Genomic DNA, 24,710 nt, shown 5'->3' with positions numbered 1-24,710 from the left:
GAACAAAGACTGTAAGTGCTAATCTGCATTTTTCTGCCTGGTACGAAATTCTCTCGGGAGGAGGATGCCTGTGCACTCAGTGGATAATAATGAAAACCTGTTTCAATCAATAGTCTGTGAAGCAAACCATCTTTCCATTCCTGTAGCAGAGCTCAAGCTAGGCAGAGCATTAGCACTTCAACATTTAAAGTACCCAGCCTTTGAGGAAGCATTTTGTAAGGAATAGAATGTCAACCCATACTGTTGCCAAACACTTTATATATTTGCCAGTATTTATTGTGACAGTGACAGAGACATACCAAGTATTACCCACACAAACACATTATTTCTGCACCTACAACCATATTGTTCAGATTGTTTCTGATTAATAAGTTCCCAGTGGTGTAGGTGGCAGCTAAAATGTAAAGTCCCCACACAGACCTTTCCCATTCTGTCACAACATTGACAAAGCACAAGTGCACCTGCAGCACTGAGCTGAGTGTGGTGTGCTGCATTTTCCACCAGCGGATAAAAGCAAATGTTGGCTTTTATTTGGCATCAGTATTGTTTAAAATCTGTTTTAATGTTCTTTCAAATTCTGGTTTTTTTTCATTATAACAAAGATGGGAATGTAGTGGGTACACCACTTTCTCAGCTCTTTCTTTCCTGAGAATCAAGTACTAATAACATGGCATTGATTATATTTCATAGATTCTTATTACAACTGCAAAAGATGAAATCTCTTCTTTATTATGAAAGCAGGGATCTCAGATTTGTTTAAAAACAGCCTAAATTCTCAGTCAATATCTGTGCATACTCATTTCCAGTACCCTTGCTTTTGTTTTGGAAATAACAGGAGACTGTCAGATAATTGTCAATTTTATTTTTTATGTGTACAATTGCACATGCCAATAGAAATATAAGGATATTATTTCTGAAGTTTAGCCATTTTGGTACTTCATAATTATTCAAATTGTTTTCTGCTAAGACCCAAAAATTCCAGAGCATTTCCAGCCTTGAGTTTATCCTGTAAAAACAAAACACATATATATATATTTGTGCTTAGCTTATATTTAACTCAAATGTTTTTACTTGTGCTTTAAAAGGAACTGCTGCAAAGAGACTGAGGGGCCTCTTCCAGTCTTTGCAGAAATCCATGTACTACACTGATTTTTCAGTGTTTGCTCTCATGTTTCAAACAGAGACTTAAAATGGAAGGAAAACCCCTCAAATGTAAAAATCCTACCTTCAGTTTATGGTCAAAATCATCCATTGAATCAATCAATTTTCCAGGTTCCAGTTCCCCAAGTGGAAAAGGGTAATCTGTACCCAAAATAACTTTGTCCTGGTAATAAAAAAAAAAAATTGTACATTTTGTAGTAACATTAAACAGTAGAGTTTAATTAATAATAATAATAATATTAATGTGATACAACATTATAGTAACATTAATATTATATTTTAAACTGCAACATTTTAATTCTTTCATATTTTTAATTTCTTTTCAATTAACATTAAACAATAGAGCACATGCTTTCTGGAATGTATAATGAAATACAAGAAATTAGATCTATATATTGAACTGATTAATTATGAAAGTGAATATGAAGATCATAACTTCCACTAGGAAAAGAACAAAGCTTGAACACAATGACTCAAGGGTTTTTTTGATTAATTTTATTTGGGAAAAAAATGCAGGTATTATTATTAATCATTATTAATAATATTAATGACTTTTGTGGTGTCTAACTGAAGGTATGGTATTTTAAATCTGATGAGCAGAAAGCTGCAAATGCAAATCCCAGGCCTGTGGCATGAGTGTCTATGGCTTGGGTGAATAAAATACAGTTAGAACTTGTTAAAATGTTTGAATTCTTTACCAGAATTCAATACTGAAATAGGGTGAAGAAAGCATAATTCAGGTTTTTTTTTCTGAAATGGTTTGTTTTTCTTACTCGTCAAATGCTTCATTTAAACAAAAAAAAAAAAAAAAAACATTTTTAGAACACATTTTCTACTTAGACTGATTTTCTGTCCTGTGGTGCTGCTTTGAAAGGTAACAGCCCCTGCAAGTGGTCTGCATGAACTGCAATGGTTAATCTTGGTTAAGTGTTGCTGTAATTAAATGGCCAATAAAGGATACTAGAATTCTTCTTTCTGAGTTTTGACTTACTCATTCCATGCTCTGCACTGGTGTGTGAAGTACAAAATGTGTGTGAGACTTTTGGATACATTTCTTTAAGAATCTCAGGAAGTCCTCCACCAAACTCAGAAAAGATGCTTGGATTTGCAGTCCCGAATTTGAAATTTTTGGCTAAATGCACCCACACAAATTTAAAATTATCAGCGGGTGAGAAGAATGTGTAATAAGAAATACAAAACAATAAAAACTGTTTTCTCTATGCTGCTTAAAAAGGTGTAATAATGGCAATGGGGTACCACTGAAAATATGATACAGTATGAAATTACTACAAATACTTAAATTAAAAACAAATAATTTAACTGGTATTCAACTTCAGATAACAAAACTTAAATCTCATTTACAAAATTTTATATATTTAAGGAAGTCTGCAGCTTTTTAAAAATGTCACTGTCTTTGGCTGGGACTGGATATTAACTGTGAATTTGAAACACGCACCTGAAAATATGGGTAACACAATATGACTTGTTTCTGAAAGTAAATCAGTGAGAAGAAAATTCAATAAGAATCTGTGTGGTACATTCCTGTTATCAGAGATGAAAATAAATGAGCAGATCCTCAATAGGACCGCATTGTTCCAGGCTCATTTTCTCTCTGGAATGATATTTCCCCATTTTATCAGCCTTGGAGAGTGCATACTGCCAACTCTCTTGATTTTATCAAAAGTCTGTTTTCCTTTACGCTTCATCTTCTGAAGACAGGAGTATTTGAAAAACCAGAGTTTTCATTAAAAATGTATGTTTTCAAACGTCTCATGGATTTGAAGTTGAAATGATGGATTTTGGACACCTGTTGTAATGTTTGAACTCTGTTGCCGGAGTTCAGTACTGCAGTAGGGTGAAGAAAACACCATTGGGTTATTTTCTGAAATGGTTTGTTTTTTCTTACTTGTCAAATGCTTTTTTTTTAAAAAAAATTAATCTCCACTAGATGTCACCCAAAAGTCTCTGAAAGAACCTACACAAACCTTACCTAAAATCTAAACAGAAGAGACACATTCTATTGTTCTCTCCTATGTTCTGTCCTGTGCTCTAATTTATTATAGAATTAACATAAGATTAACATGGGAAAATTTATACCCTCTGTCTAATAAATCCAATTCTGAGCACAGACGAAACAAAATAGATTGGGATGTGTGCACTTTGAAGCAGCTAAATATATTCTTTTATTTATAATATTCAAATAAATACCAAGATGCTTTATTCAGATAAGAAAAACAAATGTCATGTATTTTATGATAAAAAACCCAACTAAAAGACCCACCAGGTTTATATGAAAAAGTGGATTTCTAAGTAAAAGAGAAGGAAACACAGAATTTGTCCATCTCTTTACTAGGGAAAGCCATGTTAGACAGAAGGGTTTGTAAATTCTTATTTACATCTTCTATATACTAAACAAGAAAGAAATCCCACATCCTCACTGGAATAATATATTTCTTTTCCTCTCTGTGTAGATATATTTTCCCTTTATTTTAAAGTATTTCACAGCTAATCATGGGATCTATTCATTAGTAGTAAAATTAAGAGCTGTAAATCAGTAAAAACAAATTAGAAGCAGCATTCTTGCTGTGCTCCCAGTGATCTTAGGCTGTTTATTTGTACCCTTTGAGCTTCAGCTTTGTACCCATCTATAAAATGGGGGTTGCAATACCTGTCTGCAGCAACCAGCATCAGAGAAGTGGAGCCTCTGCAGGTGGATAATGCTCCTAGCATAAGGGAAGTACTGTTATATTATTCCAAACTATATCAACAAAGTCAATTTTCCCTAGAAGACTTGAAGGTCGATTCCTTAATTAGCACATCTCTCCTATTAGAGAGGTACATGGGGCTAATGATTAACCTCAGTGGACCCTGCTACTCAGCACAACTTTTTTTCACAGTAATAAGGACCCAAATCTGAAAATGAATCTTAAAAAGCTCTAAGCATTACTTCATCCTCTTACATAAGGAAAAATGGTGTTTGCCTTGAATTTTGCCTTCTTTCCTACAACCATGATACACCTGAAAAAAGTCCCGAATGCTACAGTCAGTTCAGCTCCAACCTCTGGCCAGAGAATGCTTTGTCTTTGGATGATGACTCTGGAGGAGTCACCATGGGGAAGTTTTTGGAAAGATGCACTGAATCATTTAATCCCATGTCAACTCAGTTGTTCACTTTTTATAGTCAGCAAGGCTGGGGATTTTGTGTTTATTTGCATTCACCTCATGCTACCCCATCACTGGGGGAGGGGAGAACTGCAGCGATTCTACACTCTTACAGAATTCTTTCTCAGAAATGTGTATTTCTGCTCCCATCCCCAATTAACCTGCACCTCAGACTAAGAAGGGAGGAGATGAAATGGACACAGCTCATCACAGCTGTCAGTGGATTTTAACGTTGATCAGCTCAAGGCCAGCATGCCACACGGTGGTGCCAGGCAGTGGCTGTTCCCCAGGGACCCAAAGCCATGTCCAAGCACATCTTCCCTCACACTGATGCCCTTCCTGCACGGCTCTGAGCTGTTCTCTGGAGAGCTGGCCTATTTCAATCCTCCAGCTCACAAAGTTACAGTGTCAGCCTCAAGACTCCATCACATGGTTTTTAGCCCAGCATTTATTAATCTAATATGTGTTACTCTGCCAACACATGACTGCACAGAAAGCGCTGAGATATTTTGTGTTTCTTTAAGCATTTGATTCATGGAAGGGTGATATGTGAGAATGTCAACTTTCCTTAGAAAAAAGAGGGAACTTTTTAATCTTCATGGTTATAAAATAAAGTTTGAAACCATGATGTGAATGTTTTTGTTTTCGAGGACAAGATGCCTTAGGCTATTGAAAAGAGAAAGTTAGTTCTCCTGCATGTAAAAAACAGTTATGTTTTTGGTATCTGACTCATGACTTTTCAGCATTAGAATTGCACCTGATGTCACATTGTTTGAGCCCAAATTACTCAGATGAGAATTAAAGAAGACACCGACATCCTGTGTATCATGCTGGCCAAATTTATTGTGTTAAGACTCTTAATTTTAAAAGTTTGCTGACGAAATAAATCAGACACCAGAGAGGCTAATGTGGAGTGACTTTTAGGTTATCAAATTACAGTCCATAATGTCTCTCTCCTAAAAAAACTAAATTCCAGTTGCAAAAACTAATGACAATTAAGGACCAGAGTCTATGTGTAACTTCTTAGAATGGAAAGTAGAAAAATTAAAATGTGGTGCAAGGACAGCAGCTTTCCCATAACAGCAATAGTTTAGAGCAGCCTTGACACGCAAAGCTGACTCTGAAGCAGAGGTACCCTGAGACTTTGTGCTACACAAGCTCAGACAGAAAAAAAACTTCCATTCTTCAGCAATGGATTCAGCATTCTGTTGTACTTTCCCTCCTGCTTTGCTCTTGACTTCTACAGTTCGGCTTAACAGATTCAGATGACAGAAAGAATCTGTAGTCTCAGCCAGGCTGAGTCACACAGCTGTTAATTTACCAAGGTCTTTCTAACAATGGCAAAACAGTCTCCCAACATTTTAAAATGGGTAAAAAGAAACAAGCAAGTGACCTTTTCTCCTTGCACTGGCAATTTAAAATTCAAGAGCTAGACTCATCCTTGTGTACTAGAACTGCATGTAGAACAAAAATATATTTAAAATGAACATGGCCTGGATTTGGGGAGATTTCTCAGAAGAGGAGGTGACAGAGGCAAGTGTTGATTTGTTACTCCATAAGCCTTTGGTTGTTTTTCAAAATGGATGTGGACATCACACAGAGTAAAATTTTAAAATCTATTGTTAAAAAACACCTTAAAGCCATTTGCTTACTCTAAGCTACAGTTAGATTTAAAAGATAATGCATATCAAAAACTACTGGGCTGTGGACCACAATCTATTTCCTATTTAGAGGCTGGCAACAGAAATTAAAAGAAATCACTGTTGGGTGGGAGCCCTAGTATTTTATTAGCAAACCATCTGGTGCCTAAAACTAATCCCTGGCACAGAGATGGCAAATGCCACCTGAGTTAATACCCACTGATGTTATCAGAACTTTTCAGTACTAACAGCTTATTAGCACATCTTTTTTTTTTTTTTTTGAGTAAATTCACCTGGGTTTAATTTTACTTGTTTTTAATGGAAATAGGCTCCATAGCAGGTTCTTTGCACATTTTATGGGGCTTCCTTAAATTTATTTTTGGTTCAGGGTGGGTTTAACAAAAAAGATAATGCCTCCACTCCTTAGAGCTGCAGTGTTACTGTATTGTACAAACATCTACATTTCACAAAAGTTTCCATACTGTTGTTTCAAGCTGTAGTTGTGCTGTCATGTGGTTGAATTTTCCATGAACCTTCAAATGCAAAGTTTTCCTAAAAGGCACAAGTCCTGCAGGGGAGCTACAGGGAGAAGTCCAGTCACAAAGCTACAGCCTTCCTGTTCAGCATGAACTGAAAACCCACAAACTTTAAAGTGTGATACCTGAGCTCAGAGTACCACAACAAAGAAAGCAACAGTGCTGCATTGCTATTTTTTTCTGGTCTAGGCAAGTCACTTCTGTACCAGTTCTAGAGCAGATTTATTACAGCAGTAACCTGTTCAGAGTATTAGAGAGGAAATTGGGGAATCAACAGATTCTTTTTTTTGTAGAAAAAACCCAATCAGCTGAGAGGTGTTTGTGAACTTTGGTCATACAGGAGGCCCTGATGACAGCAACAGCCCCATACCATGTGAGCCTAGACATTGACATACAGGAAACAGGACTGCAGCTGCTGAGACAAGAAAATCCCTGTTAGAGCTTGCATTTCTGATTTGACATCTGGGAGGAATCTGCCTCTGGCTGCAGACACTCCTTGAGGTGCAGAGATCAAAGCAAAAAGACAGGTATCTTGTTGATTTGCATGATCCATTGGAATCTGGCATGAGGGATGCCATCTTCAGTCCCTTCCTGAGCATTTACTAAATGAGAAAGGATTATCTGAATGTTTTAGGATTTTTCTGTCCCGTGCAGTACCTCATTTAAATGGTTTGCTAAACTACAAAAATTTCTTTGCAAACAACTAAAATACTTCTGCAAACCCATAATAATTGTCTCTCTGAGATACTCACAAAAGCTTTCCTTATTACTGATTTTTTATCTGTCTATAACTTCCCAAGTGGAAATACAATTTGATTTCTTCAAGCATGCACTTGAATTTGAAAATCAAGCTGTTGGAAAACCAGCCTCCAAATTGAAGCAGTCTAAGCAGTCTTTGCTTGAAGTCCCATCCTGAACAAACTTAGAGAAGGATGGAACTAAGGTTGACAGTGCATGATTTCCTGGATTAAACCCACCATTTCAATAAATCCATATGGTAAAAGCATTATCAACATCCAGAAGCCCATCAATTTATTTCAACGGGTGACATTGTCTTCTTCCTGCTTTCTTCTCTTCTCCTTTTGCTATTTCCTGGAAAATTGACTGAAGAATGACTCACCCACTTCTGGAAGCACTAAAACTCACCTCTCCTACTACACTTGTTAGCAGCCTTAGTGCCCCACGGTCATGGACAAGAGAGTCTGTGTAAAATGAGCCAAGGTATTTTCTTGGATCCACCTTGTTATCCATGGCACACAAATCAGGGCGCACGTTGAATCCATGGGAGATTCGACCCACTGTGTATGGAAAAGCTCCACCTGCAAGAAAGAATTTGTAATAACTTTTAATCAGCTGAAAATATGTAAGAGGGAAAAAATCATATCACCAAAGATCCATAAATTTTCCTGTCAGCTCTTTAGGAAGAAAGTGCTCTGCACCAGTGTGTTTTTATATTCCTTTACCTTCATTAGCTTATTTTTCTATTTTTATCACTTCTTCACTACTGTGATGCCCAAAGTCCTCCTGCTGCTTCCTCAGCCCTTTGGTTAAACCACCTGCTGCCTCCCCTTCCTTTTTGTTTCCCTAAAAGGCTGTTGTGCCAGTTAAAGGCTATTGTATCAGCTCAAACCCTGCAGGCTAGAGAGTGTTCATAAAGCAGCTGATCTGTCAGACTGTCTGCTTTGGGGTGACAGTACTCAGGTGGTGGCAGCCTTGACGTGGTAACCCCATTAGCTGAGATACCAGAAAATGCAACTGTACCATGCTCAGCCAAAGAACAGGAGTTCCCCATGGTACACTACTCACCTCCATGTGCAAAGCAAACTTTCAGCTTGGGGAATTTTTCAAAAATTCCTCCCATAATCATGGAGCAAATGGCCATGGTTGTTTCTGTTGGCATGCCTATGAAGAAAAACATCTTAATTGTATAAGAGCTTTACTTTTTAAACTTCCTATTTGATTTTTAAATGTTATTTTAATTAGCCTTGAGTCAACTGAAAAAGTAATAGTTGCAGGGCAGCTGCCAAAGGTCATGCATTATTTCTACTGGGGGGACACAGAGTTGAACTCTAATTAACTGAAATGAAGGCACAGGCCTGGAAGTGAAGGTCTTTCTGAATTCTAAATCCAGCTTGTACCCCATGCCACTAGGACAGATGATAGACAGGTTGGGTATGTCCTGAAATGCCCAGTACAGGCCTGATTCCCATTACCCTTGCTCAAGGATAAGTCTGGAATATGCCAGGGTGTCTTCTCACCTGTGGGTTTCTTTTGTGTGGAAAGTGGAGCAGATACCTTGATGGATATTCCAACACAGAGCTGGGCTTTAGTTGTGACATGATGCCAGATCCTACAGTTTACAACTAACCTGTCTCTCTCTTTGCTCCTGGCTGAATTGGTTGCCCAGAGTTAGGAACAGAACAGGAATTTAGGTTCCTACAGCAAGCCTGTTTCTGATCATACCAAACATATTTAGAATATCATACCATTTTTAAACACCCAACTTCAGATATCCAGCTTGAAATTGGGAACTGAGTTCCCCTCATCTATGGGGGAAACAACACCTATACAGCTCAAAGAGTTATGTTTCATTAATATTTTACCATATGCTCAGATTAAAAGCCTTCTTAGGCTTATCAGGAAAATATTCTATTTACACTTTGTTCAGTATATGCAATAATTTTATTTTCTTCTTAAATCTGTGTTGTTGAGCCTGCTCTGATTAAGAGTAACTGCTATTGTTTTATGATAATGCACTGGTGACTGGGACAGCAAAATTTTCCAGGCAGAATGGGTATGTTGTGTATGTTTTTCAGAACTGGTGGCAGTGCAAAACCACGTAAAACAAACCAACACAGAACAAAATACATGAGGGTAGATTCAGGTCTAAATATTCCTGGGTAGCAGAAAAACCCTGCTCCTGTTATGATTTACCTATCAAACAGTATCAAACAGGGAAAAAACAGAAACTAGATAATATCCTGCATCTACTAAATGCTTTCAAAGTACATGTTGTTTCAGCTACAGTTGATGTAAAGTTATATTTATTTCTTCTCTGATCAGCCTGTTTCTAAGAAATAACCCAATAAATTCTAGGAAGTAATGTTTGGTTTTGCTCACTCCTTCATTTACCCCTGTTATTTTTGAGGAGCTCATTTCTGAGATGATTCACTTCTTCCTTGTTATCCACTCTTGGTATTTAGGGCCAAAGGGAATACTATATTCTGTTGCTGGTCTGAATAAGTTTAATTCTAAGTATTTTAAAGAAAAATTAAATGAGCTTAGAACAAATGACTGCTGAGTTTACACAACAGGCTTAATCATACTGCTGGATTTAAAAAAAAAGAAAGTTTGACAGAAAAGCAATGTAATTTTCTCTGTACTTGTACTTTACTTGGCAACAATCTCCTGGGCATAATCCAGTTCATAAATGTAGGTTAAGCAAAGTAAATATACACTTACCTATTAGCCAGGGAAACCAATATTTGGACATCCTCCCATCTATCTGCATGTCCCAGGGATGTACAAAGAGACAGCAATTTAATTTCTCAGCAGCCTGCAGCAAAAGGGAAAAGTCTAAATCTTGACTAATCATAGCAAAATGCATCTTAGATCCTAGCCATGCTTTTCAATGACCTGCAAAACTGTACTAAGCAGTAGCACTAGTAATGAAGTAGGAGAACACAGGTAAGAAATAAAAGCAATGGTTGGCTATATTTATTCCTCTGGGCCATATTCTGAAGCCCTCCCTCAGTTTCACAGGTCTTCCTGTGACTACAGGACTGGAAGCATAGATGATAACATCTCTTTAGTGAACCAAGTGTTTCTCAGAAAAATGGAGTACAAAAGTGCTTTTTGATTCATCCTGTAGTATAAAACTCAGTTCTTGCAAACATTGTTTTGATTTCAGTACTCGTATGAAAATGAATTTCCATAATGTTTTACAGAATCATTTGAAAATGGTTTTGCAGAGTTGTTCCAGCTGTATTCAGAAATTTTCATTGAGTTGCACTACATTTGTCCCCTTTGGCCCTCCACCTGGCTTAAAAAATATAAAAATATTCCTAATCCTTCCTAAGACTTCAAAATCTGGTTGTATTCTGATCAATAGTCCATCTCTACACAAGTATGGTAATTTTTCCAAAACTACTGACATCTTTGAAAAGGAAAACAGAAGACTAGTGTTGGATGCTGACTCTGACTGTGTAATTTAAGTGTGTGCTTAAATTTAAATACACAGTCATCAGAATCATTCATATGCTTAACCAGGATTTAACAGCTTAGTTTTGTCAGATGTATTTCTGGACATGCTCTTGTTGCCAAGGAGATTATCACACATTTGAAAAATTTGGGTTTATTTACCCATACATGCATAAATAAAAGCTGCAACTTTTGGATCGTGGAGAATAATTGCCATCTACATTTGTAAACTAAAAATAGCAACTCAATAACTGGCCTGATAGTTTGGCAAAGTTCATTATCCAATATGGCTTAATTTCATAATCTGTTTTATCCAGAGATGTTTCTAAAAATGAAAGGGGTTACTTCCTACATGTGTGAAACACAAACTGAAGGATGTACAGTATGAGAGAGAGATCTCAGAACAAGAGAGTAGTAGCACAGGATCTCAGTAGCAGAGAGACATGGAGTTACTGGAAAGAGTTCCAAGATGATGTAGAGAATGAGCATCTCTCCTGTGGAGAAATGCTGAGAGAACTGGGATTGTTTGGCCCCTAGAAGAGAACGTTCAGTGGAGATCAGGAAACATCAGGTTGCCCAGAGGGATTGTGGAGTTTGCATCCTTGGAGATACTTAAAAGCCATGGGCATGGTCCTGGGATCTGGCTGTAGGTGGATGTGTTTGAGCACGGGGTTGCTCCAGGTGGTTCCCAGAGGCCCCTCCCAACTTCAGCCATGCTGTGATTCCATAAATGTGGGCATCTCCAAGCAGATGCTGATATCTGACTGTGTATGGCTATAAAACCAAATAGTTCAGGGCCTGCACCAACAGAGTTTTTTGAATTAACTGAGCATTCTGCAAAATAACCTCTGTGAATCAATTCCAATCTGACAGCTTTAATAACTTCAGAAACAGATTCAGAACGGACATTGATTAAACCTCTAATTTAGACAAATGAGCACCCTCATCTGCATCTCAGGCTATTTAAGAAATGCTACCTATGAATTAATTTAATAATAATTTTATTCAGTTTGGAAATTTTGGTCCTGTTTACGTAGTTCTGTGTGATACTTTGGTGCTATAGGTATCTCTGATAATCTCAGGAAGATTTATCAATTATTTCAATAAGATTGGATACAGTAACTTGAACTCAATTGCAAACAGTGCAGAAATGCCTTATTTGATACTGCACTTATCCTCACAAATTAAGAAAGCAGATGCACAGTGATAACTCGTATAATGAAACAAAATTTGTTATTCCTTATTATAAAATATGCTTCAGAATATATTGTATTATTGCCATTATAGCCTATAAAGAATTACACTTTACAATTAAAGCTGAGTCTCTCTGATCACTAAGCAGATTAGAAGGCTCAAATGATGACTGAATGTGCTCCAAGATATTTTTAGACAGATTTCCATATCACAGTATTCCCACAAAGAAGGAAAACAGCAGCTACTCACAGCATAAATATCGTAGAGCTCTGGGGCGTTCAGGTCCCACTCATTGACATGAGATCCTATCTGCACTCCAGGAAACCCCAGCTCATTCACACAGCGATGCATTTCCTTCACAGCCAGCTCTGGAGCTTGCAGAGGTAACGTGCCCAGCCCAACAAACCTCTTGGGGTGCTTTTTTACCGTAGCAGCTAAGTCATTATTTAATATCTGGGCAAGATCTAAAGTGTCCTGAGGTTTGGCCTGGTAAGATATGAAGCAGAACAGTACATTGAAATATAGCTCTCAAATGTTACCACCTTTGGAAGTTATTGGATAAATGTCATTGCAAACAACTGATAGGGTTTGAACCCAAATATGCTTTACAGTTCTGAATAGCTGGAAACCAGAAGGGCTAAATTCTGCCTCACTTTAAAAACCTCTGGGTGCAGTTCTGCTTTTTCTCTTCAATATTTGATCAACTGCTGTTGCCTTTGCTGATCAGCATGAGTGTAATGAAGCCCAGCTCATGCATATAAGTACCTGGTCTTTTGTGTAAAGCAGTCCCCTGGTTTTGTTTATCCTGATGCAAAAATCTACGTATAATTTTTATACATAGCAATGAATATTTACTCTCCTATTACTGGAGCTGAAGAAAAAAAAAAAGAAATGCGAGATGCTGAAGCATGCAAATTCTACAGAGAAAGTTGAGTAGATGTCTAACATTTAGAAGGAGATAAAATCCATAATTCTAATAAGGAAGTGCAATATCCATGCAATCAATCTATTTTTCCCCCCAATACATATTTAATGGCAAATATTCCCTTAGATACCAGAATAAAATTTTGAGGAGATGTTACCAACAAGAAATTCTGAATATCAATGTTATTTCTTATATGTGGGCTTAACACAATGGTTCTTAATGCACAAATCCATTTACATATAAACATCTGGACCTGTGCACATGGCTAAATAGTCAGAATTAGAATGTATTTAGAGCAGCATTTTGCTGTGATTTATCTCCTCAGCCTTTTTTTATTTCTTTGAAGCATTCAAGATCACCACGTGGGGAACATAGGAACTTAAATTTGCTCCTGAATTTTAAGATTCAAAGCATTCTAGGTTAATGAGGCCCATGCCACACTTAAAAGAAAGTGGGACAAGGCCACAAAAACATCTGTTTTTCTTTCCTTAGAAAATAGTGACTGATGTCTAGATTCCATGGAATGTATACATATATGTCTGCCTGCTGACCATGGATTCATGTTGGATAGATTTTTTCTCTCTGTTTCCAGCTGCCCCCCATAAGGCCCCCAGAAGAAATTCAGCTTTTGTTTCATCTTTTCTCACTGTGTATGCTCCTGTGTGGAGCTTTGCCAGGACATCCTGCAGACATCTTGTCATACCTGCACTCCTTTTTTGCCTTTTCATTTGCACAGCAGAACACTTAAACGACTTCAATTTGTAGGAAAATGCTTTTGCATGTTAAAAATGTTGCTACATATGAATTACAAAACATGTTAGTTGGAACCTACCCAGTAGCTGAACATTACAGGGACTGTGGACAGGACTTGGACCGTGACTCCTGAGTAAGAAAAAGTAAATATTAATGCTTCCTGTTTTGTTTTTGATGAAATGTTTCAAATAAGAAAGTACTTTGGTTTGAAAGGCAGAATGTAAAAGCTTTAATGATAAGAAAGATTGATTTAACAGTGACATAGAGAATTTTTTTTCTTTAAATAAGAGTCATGGCAATAAACTTCATAGTATATCAGTTTATTAGGATTTGGATATTTTTGCTAAGTAGAAAGGAAAAACACTACCATATTCATACTAGATAATCTATGAAATTAGGTTTTTTGATTTTAGAAGTATTTAGTATGTACATGTACAAACAATTAAAATAGAAATTTAGTATTACTTATATGAATGAAACTGACATTAAACCAACAGAATACAATAACTCAAGTTTACTTTGGGGTTAATTTGTCATATATATTAAATAAATAAATGAATTAGCCAAAAGATAAGTAACATTATGTTAACAATGGTTGTTAAACAATGTTTTCCTAAGAGTTCCCAAAGTTATACTGTGTTAGGTTTCATTGGTCTTGTGTCTGGACTACTGAGGTTGTAAATATAAAAACATTTGCCTGCTTTCAGAAATAACTTTGATGTTAACAATAAAAAGAATTAAGTCCATGCTGTTTTCTTGTGCTCAAACACAAATCTGTATCATAACACTGTGTATGACAGGTTACAGGAATGAAAACAACAAACCTGGCAGAAAAACAATAACAGTAATTAGGAATGCACAAAATAGTTACATGCAAAATAGTTTTGTTTTGGCTTTTTTTTTTAGATCTGTTTGTAATATTTTTGCACATATCTTGACATGCTTTAAAAAAATTAACTTGGTTGTTAGTAGTAAAACTACTAGGACAAAAGAGGGAAGAGAATAAAACCAGGAGAACGAGCTCCTGGAGAACTCTAAGATAATGGCTTGCCAAAACATTTGAATGATTAAAGTAATTTATCCTCCTCTGCCGAAGTTTAAGTAGGAAACAAGAGGAGAAGATGACTCAGATTGCTACAAGATCTGATTAATATTATGTAGAGCAGCAATGGTTTAATGATAAGGATTAGGTCTGCAAAATTACATAAATACTGAATTATCCAAGTTGGATCATCCACCAATATGGACACCTGATTAGTCTGTTGAGAACATTCTCCATGTTTTCCACAATAACCATTGTATCTGCTTTCAACCCATTTTTACACTTCTGAGCAAATTTAACATAAACCTTAAAGGTGCATTTCCAAGCTGACTGTTGCTAGACATTATCTTTAGGAAGAATAATCAGCACAGAAAAGCCTCTACTTTTTTTACTTTCTTCAGAGGGTTTTACAAAGGAGAAAATAACAAGGAAAGGCAGTTAGGATGAACTGATATATTTTCTCAAACAAAATTGTGATGATTTGTGTCACAGAACTCTGTTGTTAATTACTTTTATAGCTCGTTTTATTGAGTTACATGGAGAGCTTGTTTTATTGAGTGGATCAAGACAGAAGTATGAACATCAATTAGACCTAGGACATATGATTAGGAGAAATAATTGAGTCTCTTTGGTCCACTGAAGACCATTTCTTATTACTGGCAAGATTTCTTGGGCATTGCACAAACAAAGCCTTTTAGCAACCAAGCTCTAAGTTACCTCTCCGAGTTAAAAATACCTTTCAGTGACTGATTCTAGTTTTGTTCAGCTGGGAGACTCCTTGCATCTTTGTCTCAAAATTATGCCATGTTTGCAGGTTAAATTTTTGAGTATAATCTATCAGCCTGTGTAAGAGAAAGCAGTCTTTGAACTAAGTAGCTACAGCTTTCTAAACCAAAAAGGAGTAACTGTGGTCCATAGTCTTTATCATTGGCTGAACAGTAAGGATGAAAGAATGAAAAACACCAAGGCCTTCCCCCCCCCCACCCCTCCCCACATAACTAATTGGCTGATACCTGTATGTCTGGAGTGCTGTAATGAAAAGGGACATTTTTAAGGGCACAATTCACCAGATGGTGCTGTAACATACAGGTTTAGATTTTTATTTCTTTAACCAAGTGAGCACTGTTTAGTTCATGAAGAAATATTGTGATGCTGCTTTCATGATACATTTTCTTTTCTGGAGAGCTGTTGCAAAAATTTGAAAAAAAAAAATCCTCCTGTGTTTTCCCTTTGTCTATAACAAATATAGGGGGCAGAACTGCTTTGTAGAAACTTGCCATTAGTGTTGAGGGAAATATCTGAAAGAGAAAGATGCCCAAAGGCTATTTATGATCCACTGTAGTTGAGTGATTTGGTAATCCCCAAAATCCCTGAACTGAATCAGAGAAACATTACAGTCTAGTCAAGGCATGATACTATGATTCTGTGACAAGGCAGCATATTTCAGAGTTTGCAAAGGCTTTCTGGAATTCCCATTAAATGTCTAATGGCTGGAGTTTCAAATACTGCTTTTCCAGGGTGGAAATGAAGTAGATGAAAATCGTCTAAATCGTGTTTACATAAATTGCTTACTACCTGGTGAATTCCCAAGCTAGCCTATGTTACGTGTTGCACTAAGACCTCCCTAAGAAGAATAACCCAGAGTATCTCCTAACACAGAAGAACAAATAATTTAGGTTGGAAAAGTTCTCTAAGATGATTGATTGCAACCACTAATCCAGTGGTGGCCAAGCCCACCACTGAACCACGTCCCCAGGCAGCTCATCTACACAGCCTTTAAATCCCTCCAGGGTTGGGGACTCCACCAGGGCTGTTCTAGGGCTTGACAACACTTTTAGTGAAGAAATTTTTCCTAATATCCAATCTAAACCTTCCCTGGTGCAATTTCAGGCCATTTCTTCTTGTTTATTACTCATTATCTTGGAGAAGAGACCAACTCCCCTCTGGCTACAACCTCTTTCATGTGCTTGTCAAGAGTGATAAGGCCTGAGAGGAGGAAACAAGAATCATAAAGGTGCTACTTGTATAATATCTGTTCTTTTAAGCAATTCAGGTGTTTGTTCCTTATGAAAAGGAATATATGAATATATTCAAGTTGTGTCTACTGGGAAACTGATGAAGGGACTCATCTCTGATGAAGGCCTCAATCTAATAAAAAATAATCTTTAATAACATAATATTTCTGTCACAGGAGTATTTTGGAATTACAGTGTTAATAAGAACTAGCAGAAAGAATTGACCAGCCTAGAAATTCCATCCCTCATCCTCAGTCTCCCATCTTATCAACCTTATTTAGTGGCTTGCATGTAACATGATGGAAAATAAATTTGCAAATTTGGCATCTGGTTAAGTTTCTAAATTAGGAAAACTCCCTTTTCAGACAAAGTAATTGTACCAGTTCTCTAGGCTTAGAGTCCTCCAACAGAAACACACAATGAAGGTGCAACATGTCTAAACAGAAAAATGGTATTAGAAAAGGAAACAGACATACAAGAAATCCTATGTGTAAAAAGAATATTTTTAATATTTGGAACAAAAATTAAAGGGCTTCCTCCTCCTTTATGTGAATCACGTTTTAACTGGTATATATGGTGGTGCCATTTCAAGTTCAGGGTCAGTCATCCTCTTTTTGACAATGAGTTCCTTAGTACCTTAAATCCCAACAAAATTATTAAATTCTAGCGGGGAATAAATTGATACTGAGAATGAGGAAAGTTATGGGCACAGGTTCCTTCCGAGTATAAAGCATATTAGTTTCCAATGACTTTCAACAGATTTAAACCAAGGAATTAGCATGCTAAACCTTCTTTTTTATATTGTTGTTGAGCACTTTCAGGTGGACCAACAGAGAAGTTGTTATTCTAAATGAAGCACAATGATTTGAATTCCTTCATGGAGGTACCTGACTGGTCCATCTCTTTAATCCGGACTTCTGGATCCCAGCAGTTCTCTTGGATAACTCTAAAAACCTTCCCATCCTTCATCATCTTTGCCTGTCCCTGTGAAATGACATTTTCATATATTATAAATGTGACAAAGTAGTACCTGCTGATTTATAGTCTCTTGAGTATATTGTGCTCCTTACAGAAATTCAGTGGCAAAGTTTTGATTTTTTTTTCTATACAGTAGGTATTTTTAAACAGACTGTTTTGAAAATTGACATTAATAGAACAGTCATTTAATTCTTCAGAATAATAATAATAAAAAAATCCCCTTCTTTTTGCTATGCATATCACTCTATATTTATTTGGAAAAGATACCAGGTACCTTAATCCAAGTTTATCCTCAAACCAAATTTTGACCTCAAAACAATGCTCTAATTAAATCTGTACTAAATTTTCCCTTTGGGTATGTATGTGTTATTTTAAAGGCAGTACCATCAGAGTGATTCCAGTAACTACAAAAATAATTGTGCAACACAGTTAATTTTGGTCCAGGGATTTCTTTTCATGAGTGAAACTGCTACAAAAGGAGACCTAATGTGTCATTTTCAGATTATGTTTTCTCCTTGGGAAGAAAAAAAAAAAACTGAAGAATTTGGGGGAAAAAAAAAATCTCAAACAAAACTTAAACACAATATAAACCCATGACCTGAATTAGTGTAAAACCTTCCTCATACACTACCAATTTCTAGACTTAGGAAGTTCAAAATGTTATCACAGTAATGAAATTTAATGTTCCTTTATCAGCATGGAAACTTTTAAAATCTCATATTTGGTTGATGTGTGAATTGCTCAAAGAGAGGCACAGTGTCACCACATTAAGCAAATTGTCTGTTACTATTGGAGGTACCCACCAGCTGCTACAGACACAACAGGATTTCTGTTGGCACAAATGGATGAGGTACAATTCACCACCACCTGCAAGCCCTGAGTATTTCTCGGTTGTTTTAACCCACTGCAGGGGTAAATGGAAAGTCAGAAGATGCTGTGCACATGGGGTGGGTAAATGCAGTCATGCAGCAGATGCACTGGGCAGAGAGCACACTCCATCTGCAGGTAAAAACTGAAACCCACACAAGAAAATACAGCAGCTATTCCTTCACCTTGGCAGTAAACAAGGACCTGAGGGCAAGGCAGTCTTCGGGCCCTTTGAGAAAAGGATTTATCTCTCTCTATCTCCAAAGGCCACTTTATTTTTCCTTACAGAATTGGTCTTAATTAGGATCCTGTCAATTTTTCTAAAGAAAAGAACCTGTTAAATCAGAATATTTACTGCTATTTACTACTCAGCCCGGGGGGTTTCTGTCCCCTTCTTCTGAGAACTCATACTGTTCTTAACCTTGAATTTATTATTAACTTCATATATCATTCACAAATATACTGTCCTAATGAATATTTTAAAGCCCTCCTCAACAAATCTAAGTGTGCTGCCTTGGCAACCTGTCAAGTTACTTGTTAGCTGTATCATGGGTTGTGAAAATTACTTGAAACATTACAACTGCAGGGTCCTGAACCCTGGTGAAATACTTCAGGTTCTTGTAAAACTGGTTTTCCAACCTGATGGAGAGGTTTGTTGTAGCCATGCACCCAAATACATTAAGAAAAGTTTAGTGCATTGATGCAGGTGGTCCAATAAACAAAAACATATTTGGGGTGTCAGAAAAAGGCAGAGTAAAACTGAGCACTTCATCACGTATGAATAGATCACATGGACTTTACTGTTCCATTCTAGTCTATATTTCTCTACTCTAGCCCATCCTAAAAATTATCTAATACTAAACGTTTTAATTAATGTCTGTGGAAATTAAGAGAGAGACATTTAAAAATTAAGTCCTGCAGGCTGATTTGGTTCAACAAACCACATTTAAAATTCTCCCATCACTAAACTACGCAGTCACATCCCAAACTGCACTTTCAAAATACGCACATAATTATTTTCTTCCAGTTTGACCCTGGTGCTTCAGAGAATTATATGGGAAGCCTTTGGGTTGTTTTGTTTTGTAGGTTTTTTTTTTTGTTTGTTTGTTTTTTTGTTTTTTTTTTCTTTGTTTGTTTTTGTTTTTTTTAATCTTAGGAGCTGACATCTCCAGTTCCACATGTCTGAACAGGATTTTATTTTGCCATGCACTTTTTGTCATGCAAAATTTCCAGATGGAAGTAGGCCAGATAGAATTCCTGGCAGAGCACGTAAGGCCATTATTGACTTGCCACAGAGTTCCTCTCCAAACTGTTTTTAGCACAGAATTTCAGCATCAGACCTGTAGCAAAATCCCCAGAAAGGTGTCCAGTCCTTGTCTCCTTCCTGCAGCTGCCACATATCCCAAAATCTGTGCCATCCATGCTTTGGCTCTGCAGGTTGCTTGTTCTTGTTTATTAAAATATCAGTTCCTTTTAGGTTTGCTTCTTATACAGATGAATGCATTTAACTCAACCCTAATCTATATGTAATCTGCTTTAGCCTGACCTATCTTGTTGAAAAGACTTTCTCAGAGCTATCCATTCCATGTGTTAAAATGAGATGATAAAGAAGAATGGATGCTGCTCCATACAAGAGAGTGTGAGTTTCATCTTTCAGGCAAAAGGTTCTGCTCAGGTATATTAGGACTTGGCCTGATACTTCTTCATAGGAAATAGACCTCTAGAGAAATCTGTATCAAAGACAGAGCCAGTCTTATTGCCACCTTGTTTCTTACTAGAACTACTCTGAGTTTCTGATGAGGACACAAGATCAGCTCTGAGCACCAAACAGCCCAAACCTTGCAGTGATGATCCAGCTGTACCCATCCACCATATCCATATCTCTGTGGAGGAAAGAAGAGAAAGCCAGTGCTAGTTAGCCCTCTGAAGTAGTAGTAAATAAATAATAATAATAATAATAATAGTAATAATAATAGTAATAATAGCAGTTCTTACAAAAATACCTCATTCAGGAGTAACACTTAGACATGCTCAGCTTTGTGCCAGAGTAGCCTCACTGACTTCAGCAGAAGTGCTGAAGTGGAGCTGGACTGGACTAATGGTGTCAGTATAGCTGGAATTTTAGTTTCCAGTTCAACAACATTTTTAAACAACTGCTTTAAAAATGTTTAAAGTTGCTTACTACATTGAGGTTCTAACTGAAATAATTTTGACACAGAAAATATTAAATTAAGCATCTGGCAGTGTGAAAATTGAGCTGACAACTTTCCAATCTGTGATCAGTTAATCATTAAGCACAAAGATGCATTGATTCCACTTTTCAGCTTCCATGATTCAGCAGCAGGAGTGAAGGTCAGCCTCTTGTCTATTAATATTTAAACAGGGAGGAGAAGCTAAAAAGGAGAAGCTTAGATGTTCATTGATTCTTCCAGAGAGTCAGAATTATTTATGCAAAAAATGTAAAACCTACATAAGGTGCTGATTTCCTTTTATTTTCATGAATTATCAGTTAGAAGGGAATGAACTCCTGAAATCTCTGAGTGAAAACAATGCTCAGAATTCCCATTTCTCCAAAAAAGAAACATTTAAAAGGAAACTAAGAGCATGCATTAGTTTCACTGAAGTGTAAATGATTTGGACACAGTCCTGAATTTCCTGTGATAGCAGATCAGTACTTAATGCCAAACCTCCTAACCTCAGCCAGAGAAGCAATCACTGAGGCTGTGTGCTATGTGTAATTATGCAACTATGTAGATTTTATTTAAATTTATACATTTTTAGGTTTATACGCATATAAAATACTGAAATTTTGGGAGAGTTTAATGAGTGACAACTAATGAGAACTTTAAATTAGACCCATGCTAATTGCAATTGTAAGCTGAGCAGAAAACAAATACCTGAAATGGATACTAAAGGAGCCCATAGGCAATAGAGAAACTCACTGGTCTGGTTTTGAACTTATTTTGAACTGATTTTATTCTTTCTTCCCCCCAGATATTAGTTGTAGGTATTGACAGTCCATATCTGCTTTTTCTGTGATTTTTTAATACTTGTAATATTTTCCTAGGCTGTTAGATCAGTATCTTGTCAATAGAATTTTCTAGTTTGAAAGTCCAGTATTTACAAAGCTGGAAACAAGAAAGAGAAGTCTAGCACTGACTAAATCTGTGCATGTTAAGATGCCTTATTGGTTTTCCTTGCATGAAATGGAGAGATCTGTGTTAAAGGCTTGAATTTCCAGAGGACTCCAGGGAATTCTGAGAGTTGTTTTCTACTCTGAGCCCATTAATAAACCATTGAATCGCTCAGAACAGAGGGAAAAATAAGCTAGCAGGTGGAAATTAAATTTTAAAAATCTGGTATTTGCCTCTTTATCTCTGTTTAAGGAAATGCAGTACTGGCCCACAGTGGTTAACATTAGTGAATTTAGTCTGGATGTACATCTCTGAACATCAAGGAATTCTTGGGGCCATTTCATTTCAGTGAATTTATTGCCCTTTTAAAGAACTTACAGACAAAAATATTAAGTTTTTTAAAAAAAACTGATATAACAGCAGAATGAAGGAATTCTACAGGTGTTTTTATGAAGTTATTGTGCAAAGACAACAAAATCTGAAACATGCGAAAGTAACATGTCTTTGTAGTCTGGATATTTAAACTCCTATTTAGAACAGACATAATTATTCTAAAAGTATCTGCACCCTCACCTACATTATCCGGTGTATGTGGTTTTCATAAGGAGCTGTTATTATTACAAATAGGAGGTTCAAACAGATATTTATCAAAACATTCCTAGCTAAACAAGGAAACAAACATTCCTTTCCAGTAGGTTTTGTGCATAATGATGTTATTTTTCACGACTAATGAAGAAATAATCCTATGTATGTTTTTAATGCCAGGTTTTTTCATTACTTTTTTCCTAATATGCTGTTTACATTTCCCAGCTGCTCTGTCTCTAATATTGACTGAAACTGGACTGCTTAAAATCACAGAAATGCAGAGATAATAGATATGAAACCCTCTGAGATTGATTATATTAAAACCTAAATGACATTTTTCATTCTAAAATACATTTCACAGGATCATGAAAAATATTGTGGACAAGAATAAATTTATGCCACTGAATAACAACAAGAACAACAACAAGAACAACAACAAGTTAACAGAAATTCACTTATAGCTTCAGTGTTCTGACAACTGAGATTTTCTATTTTACATACAATACTACTTTTTTCCAGTAATTAAAAAAAGAACCGATATTAGAAAATTTTCATCACCAATTAGCTGTTCTCAGAGTGACTCCACTCCCATTGAAGTCAATGATTTCATGCCTGTGGGTATAATGATGTGAATAAATTTGTCTTAGTTAACATTAATTTTGTCTAATATTTCATTATTTATTTCATTTAAAACAGAAGTGAATACCATTTAGGAATGGAGCAGAACAGCTGTATTTTTGTCAAGAAAGTGGAACTTATATTATCATCCAAAAAATTTTGTGTCTCAAAAAACTCAAGGAAAGCTTTAGGAATTACTTCAGGATAAATAAAAAGTGGGGAAGAGAGCCCAGTTTTACATCCCCTTCTGACTGGACTCTTGTTTTTCAAAGTAGTGCAATACAAATATTTTACAGTTGGAAAAAATCCCAAATTAGATGAAAATCTACAGATATTTACCACAGAAACCTTCACTCATTTTTCTTTCAAAAACCACACTGGTAGAAATGGTTGCTGATAACACAAGACACTGAATATCTGAACTCTTATTACCTTTTTTAGGTCAGGCCATTCCTTAGGTAGAATGTGGCTATGAATATCAATTTTCATTTTTGAAGAGGAGAAATGCTCCTTCAGTGCTAATGTTTTCTGTGTCAGTGCTGCTATCCCTCCTGTCCCTGGGTCACAGGTTATTCTCTTTGGCTGCTGTCCAGATCCACCTGCTGTCCTATCAGGAGAATGAGGTACAGTGGCCAACCAGGGAGCCTAATTCCAGAGGAGTGGCTCTCCAAAAGAACAACAGCTTTGAGCTCTTAATGCATAAACTGCAGCCGACCAAGGGCAAAGGGAAAATACTTGTTTATATTGGCACTATGAAGGGATTTATTTTTCACAGAATCTAAAATGTCGAAAATAATTCAATAAAATTGAGTTAGAATAAATGTATTAAGCATGCTGGCTTGAATTTCCTCCTTTTTCCCTCTTAGGTTGTGAAATAATTTGTAGAGGGCATATAATATACCCTTGGCAGAGTCACACATCCTCATCTATTCACATTTTTTCTCTTGCAGTTTCTTTAAAGTTATATTGAACCCTCTCCAAAATATTGAATTTTAGCCAAATCTATGCTCTGCATTATATATTCCCCCTCCTCATCATTGGTTCACTCAGGATATTTACACAAGCTGCTTCATAATGGTGCTTACAGCCTCTCAAGATGCCTCAGTTATACAGTAATACATAGATGTATTTCAAATATAACAGCTTTTGCATCCTAAGTTAAGCTTAATGTGTGCTATTTCAGATTTCCTGCGAAACTACATTTCATCTTTTGCCCTTTCCTCAATTTAGAATTACACTTTGCTTAAGATACCCTTGCTCTTTGTTTGTGCTGTATTTTTGTCTGTAATTTATTCCCCCTGTAGTTTTATTTCAGTATATGTTACTCACACAACGTCCTCTTGTGAGTGTTTGTTAACCATTCCCTAATTAGTGTTTATAGTGAAAAATGGTGTTTTTTTCCCCAAACCCAAATGCTGTTGTGAATCTTGCAACTTGAAATCAAGCATCTTGAAAAAATAAGTGGCCCCTTCTGCTTTATCTTTTTCCTTACTTCTCTATTTTATTTGGGCTTGGAAAAAAAACCCAGACCCTTGTATTTCCCTACTTGTTCACTCATTAAGCAAGTCTGCCTTGGATTTGGTCAGATAACTTTCTTAGGAGTCATTGTTCATGTCAACTTCTTGTGACAGGGTTGGTTGGTTGATCTTGTACTTCTCTGCAGCAAGAGGTCACTGAAGACTGAGTGTTCCAAAGAAATAGATAGCAGCACTTTTGGGAAAGTACTCCCTAAATAAAGCAAGACAGACAACAATTTACTTTAACAGATCAAAACTCTGGGATTGAAAAGGGCAATTTTTTCTGTCTCAAAACCAAAATCAATCTCTTCATGACCAGGCTGCCAGGTTAAGCAGCAAATTTGCTCTCCTGCTCCCAGATGTGACAGCCACACTGTGTGATG

The 24,710-nt window shown here is 36.5% G+C and overlaps 1 protein-coding gene across 2 annotated transcripts; it reads right to left on the bottom strand.

The window, feature by feature from the left end:
* Window positions 1-943: 943 nt before the first annotated feature.
* ACMSD (aminocarboxymuconate semialdehyde decarboxylase) lies at window positions 944-23,299 on the bottom strand. Of its 2 annotated transcripts, XM_062498314.1 has the most exons (10): window positions 23,243-23,299; window positions 20,312-20,356; window positions 17,516-17,612; window positions 13,651-13,700; window positions 12,143-12,379; window positions 9,962-10,055; window positions 8,306-8,401; window positions 7,646-7,818; window positions 1,226-1,324; window positions 944-1,006 (listed from the first exon to the last, which is right to left on the bottom strand). In XM_062498314.1, exons 1-10 carry the CDS (start codon window positions 23,297-23,299, stop codon window positions 944-946), a joined length of 1,011 nt encoding a protein of 336 aa, XP_062354298.1. The 2 variants fall into 2 exon arrangements, with proteins under 2 accessions (XP_062354298.1, XP_062354300.1); XM_062498316.1 differs by lacking the exons at window positions 13,651-13,700; window positions 20,312-20,356; window positions 23,243-23,299 and having other exon boundaries at window positions 17,516-17,590.
* Window positions 23,300-24,710: the final 1,411 nt, after the last annotated feature.

The sequence above is a fragment of the Cinclus cinclus genome, chromosome 9, assembly GCF_963662255.1.
Source record: "Cinclus cinclus chromosome 9, bCinCin1.1, whole genome shotgun sequence".
NCBI classification, from domain to species: Eukaryota; Metazoa; Chordata; class Aves; order Passeriformes; family Cinclidae; genus Cinclus; species Cinclus cinclus.
The sequence above is the reverse complement of the archived record's forward strand: the minus strand, read 5'-3'. Positions and strand labels throughout refer to the sequence as shown.

Bases quoted from the DNA above. Each gene is read 5' to 3' on its own strand.
- ACMSD (XM_062498314.1), bottom strand. From the start codon at position 23,299: ATGAAAATTGATATTCATAGCCACATTCTACCTAAGGAATGGCCTGAC. The intron at 12,380-13,650 runs GTAGGTTCCAAC...ATATCTTACCAG, and splicing joins CTGTAATGTTCAGCTACTGG to GCCAAACCTCAGGACACTTT. The intron at 1,325-7,645 runs GTGAGTTTTAGT...TTTTATTACCAG, and splicing joins TAACAAGTGTAGTAGGAGAG to GACAAAGTTATTTTGGGTAC.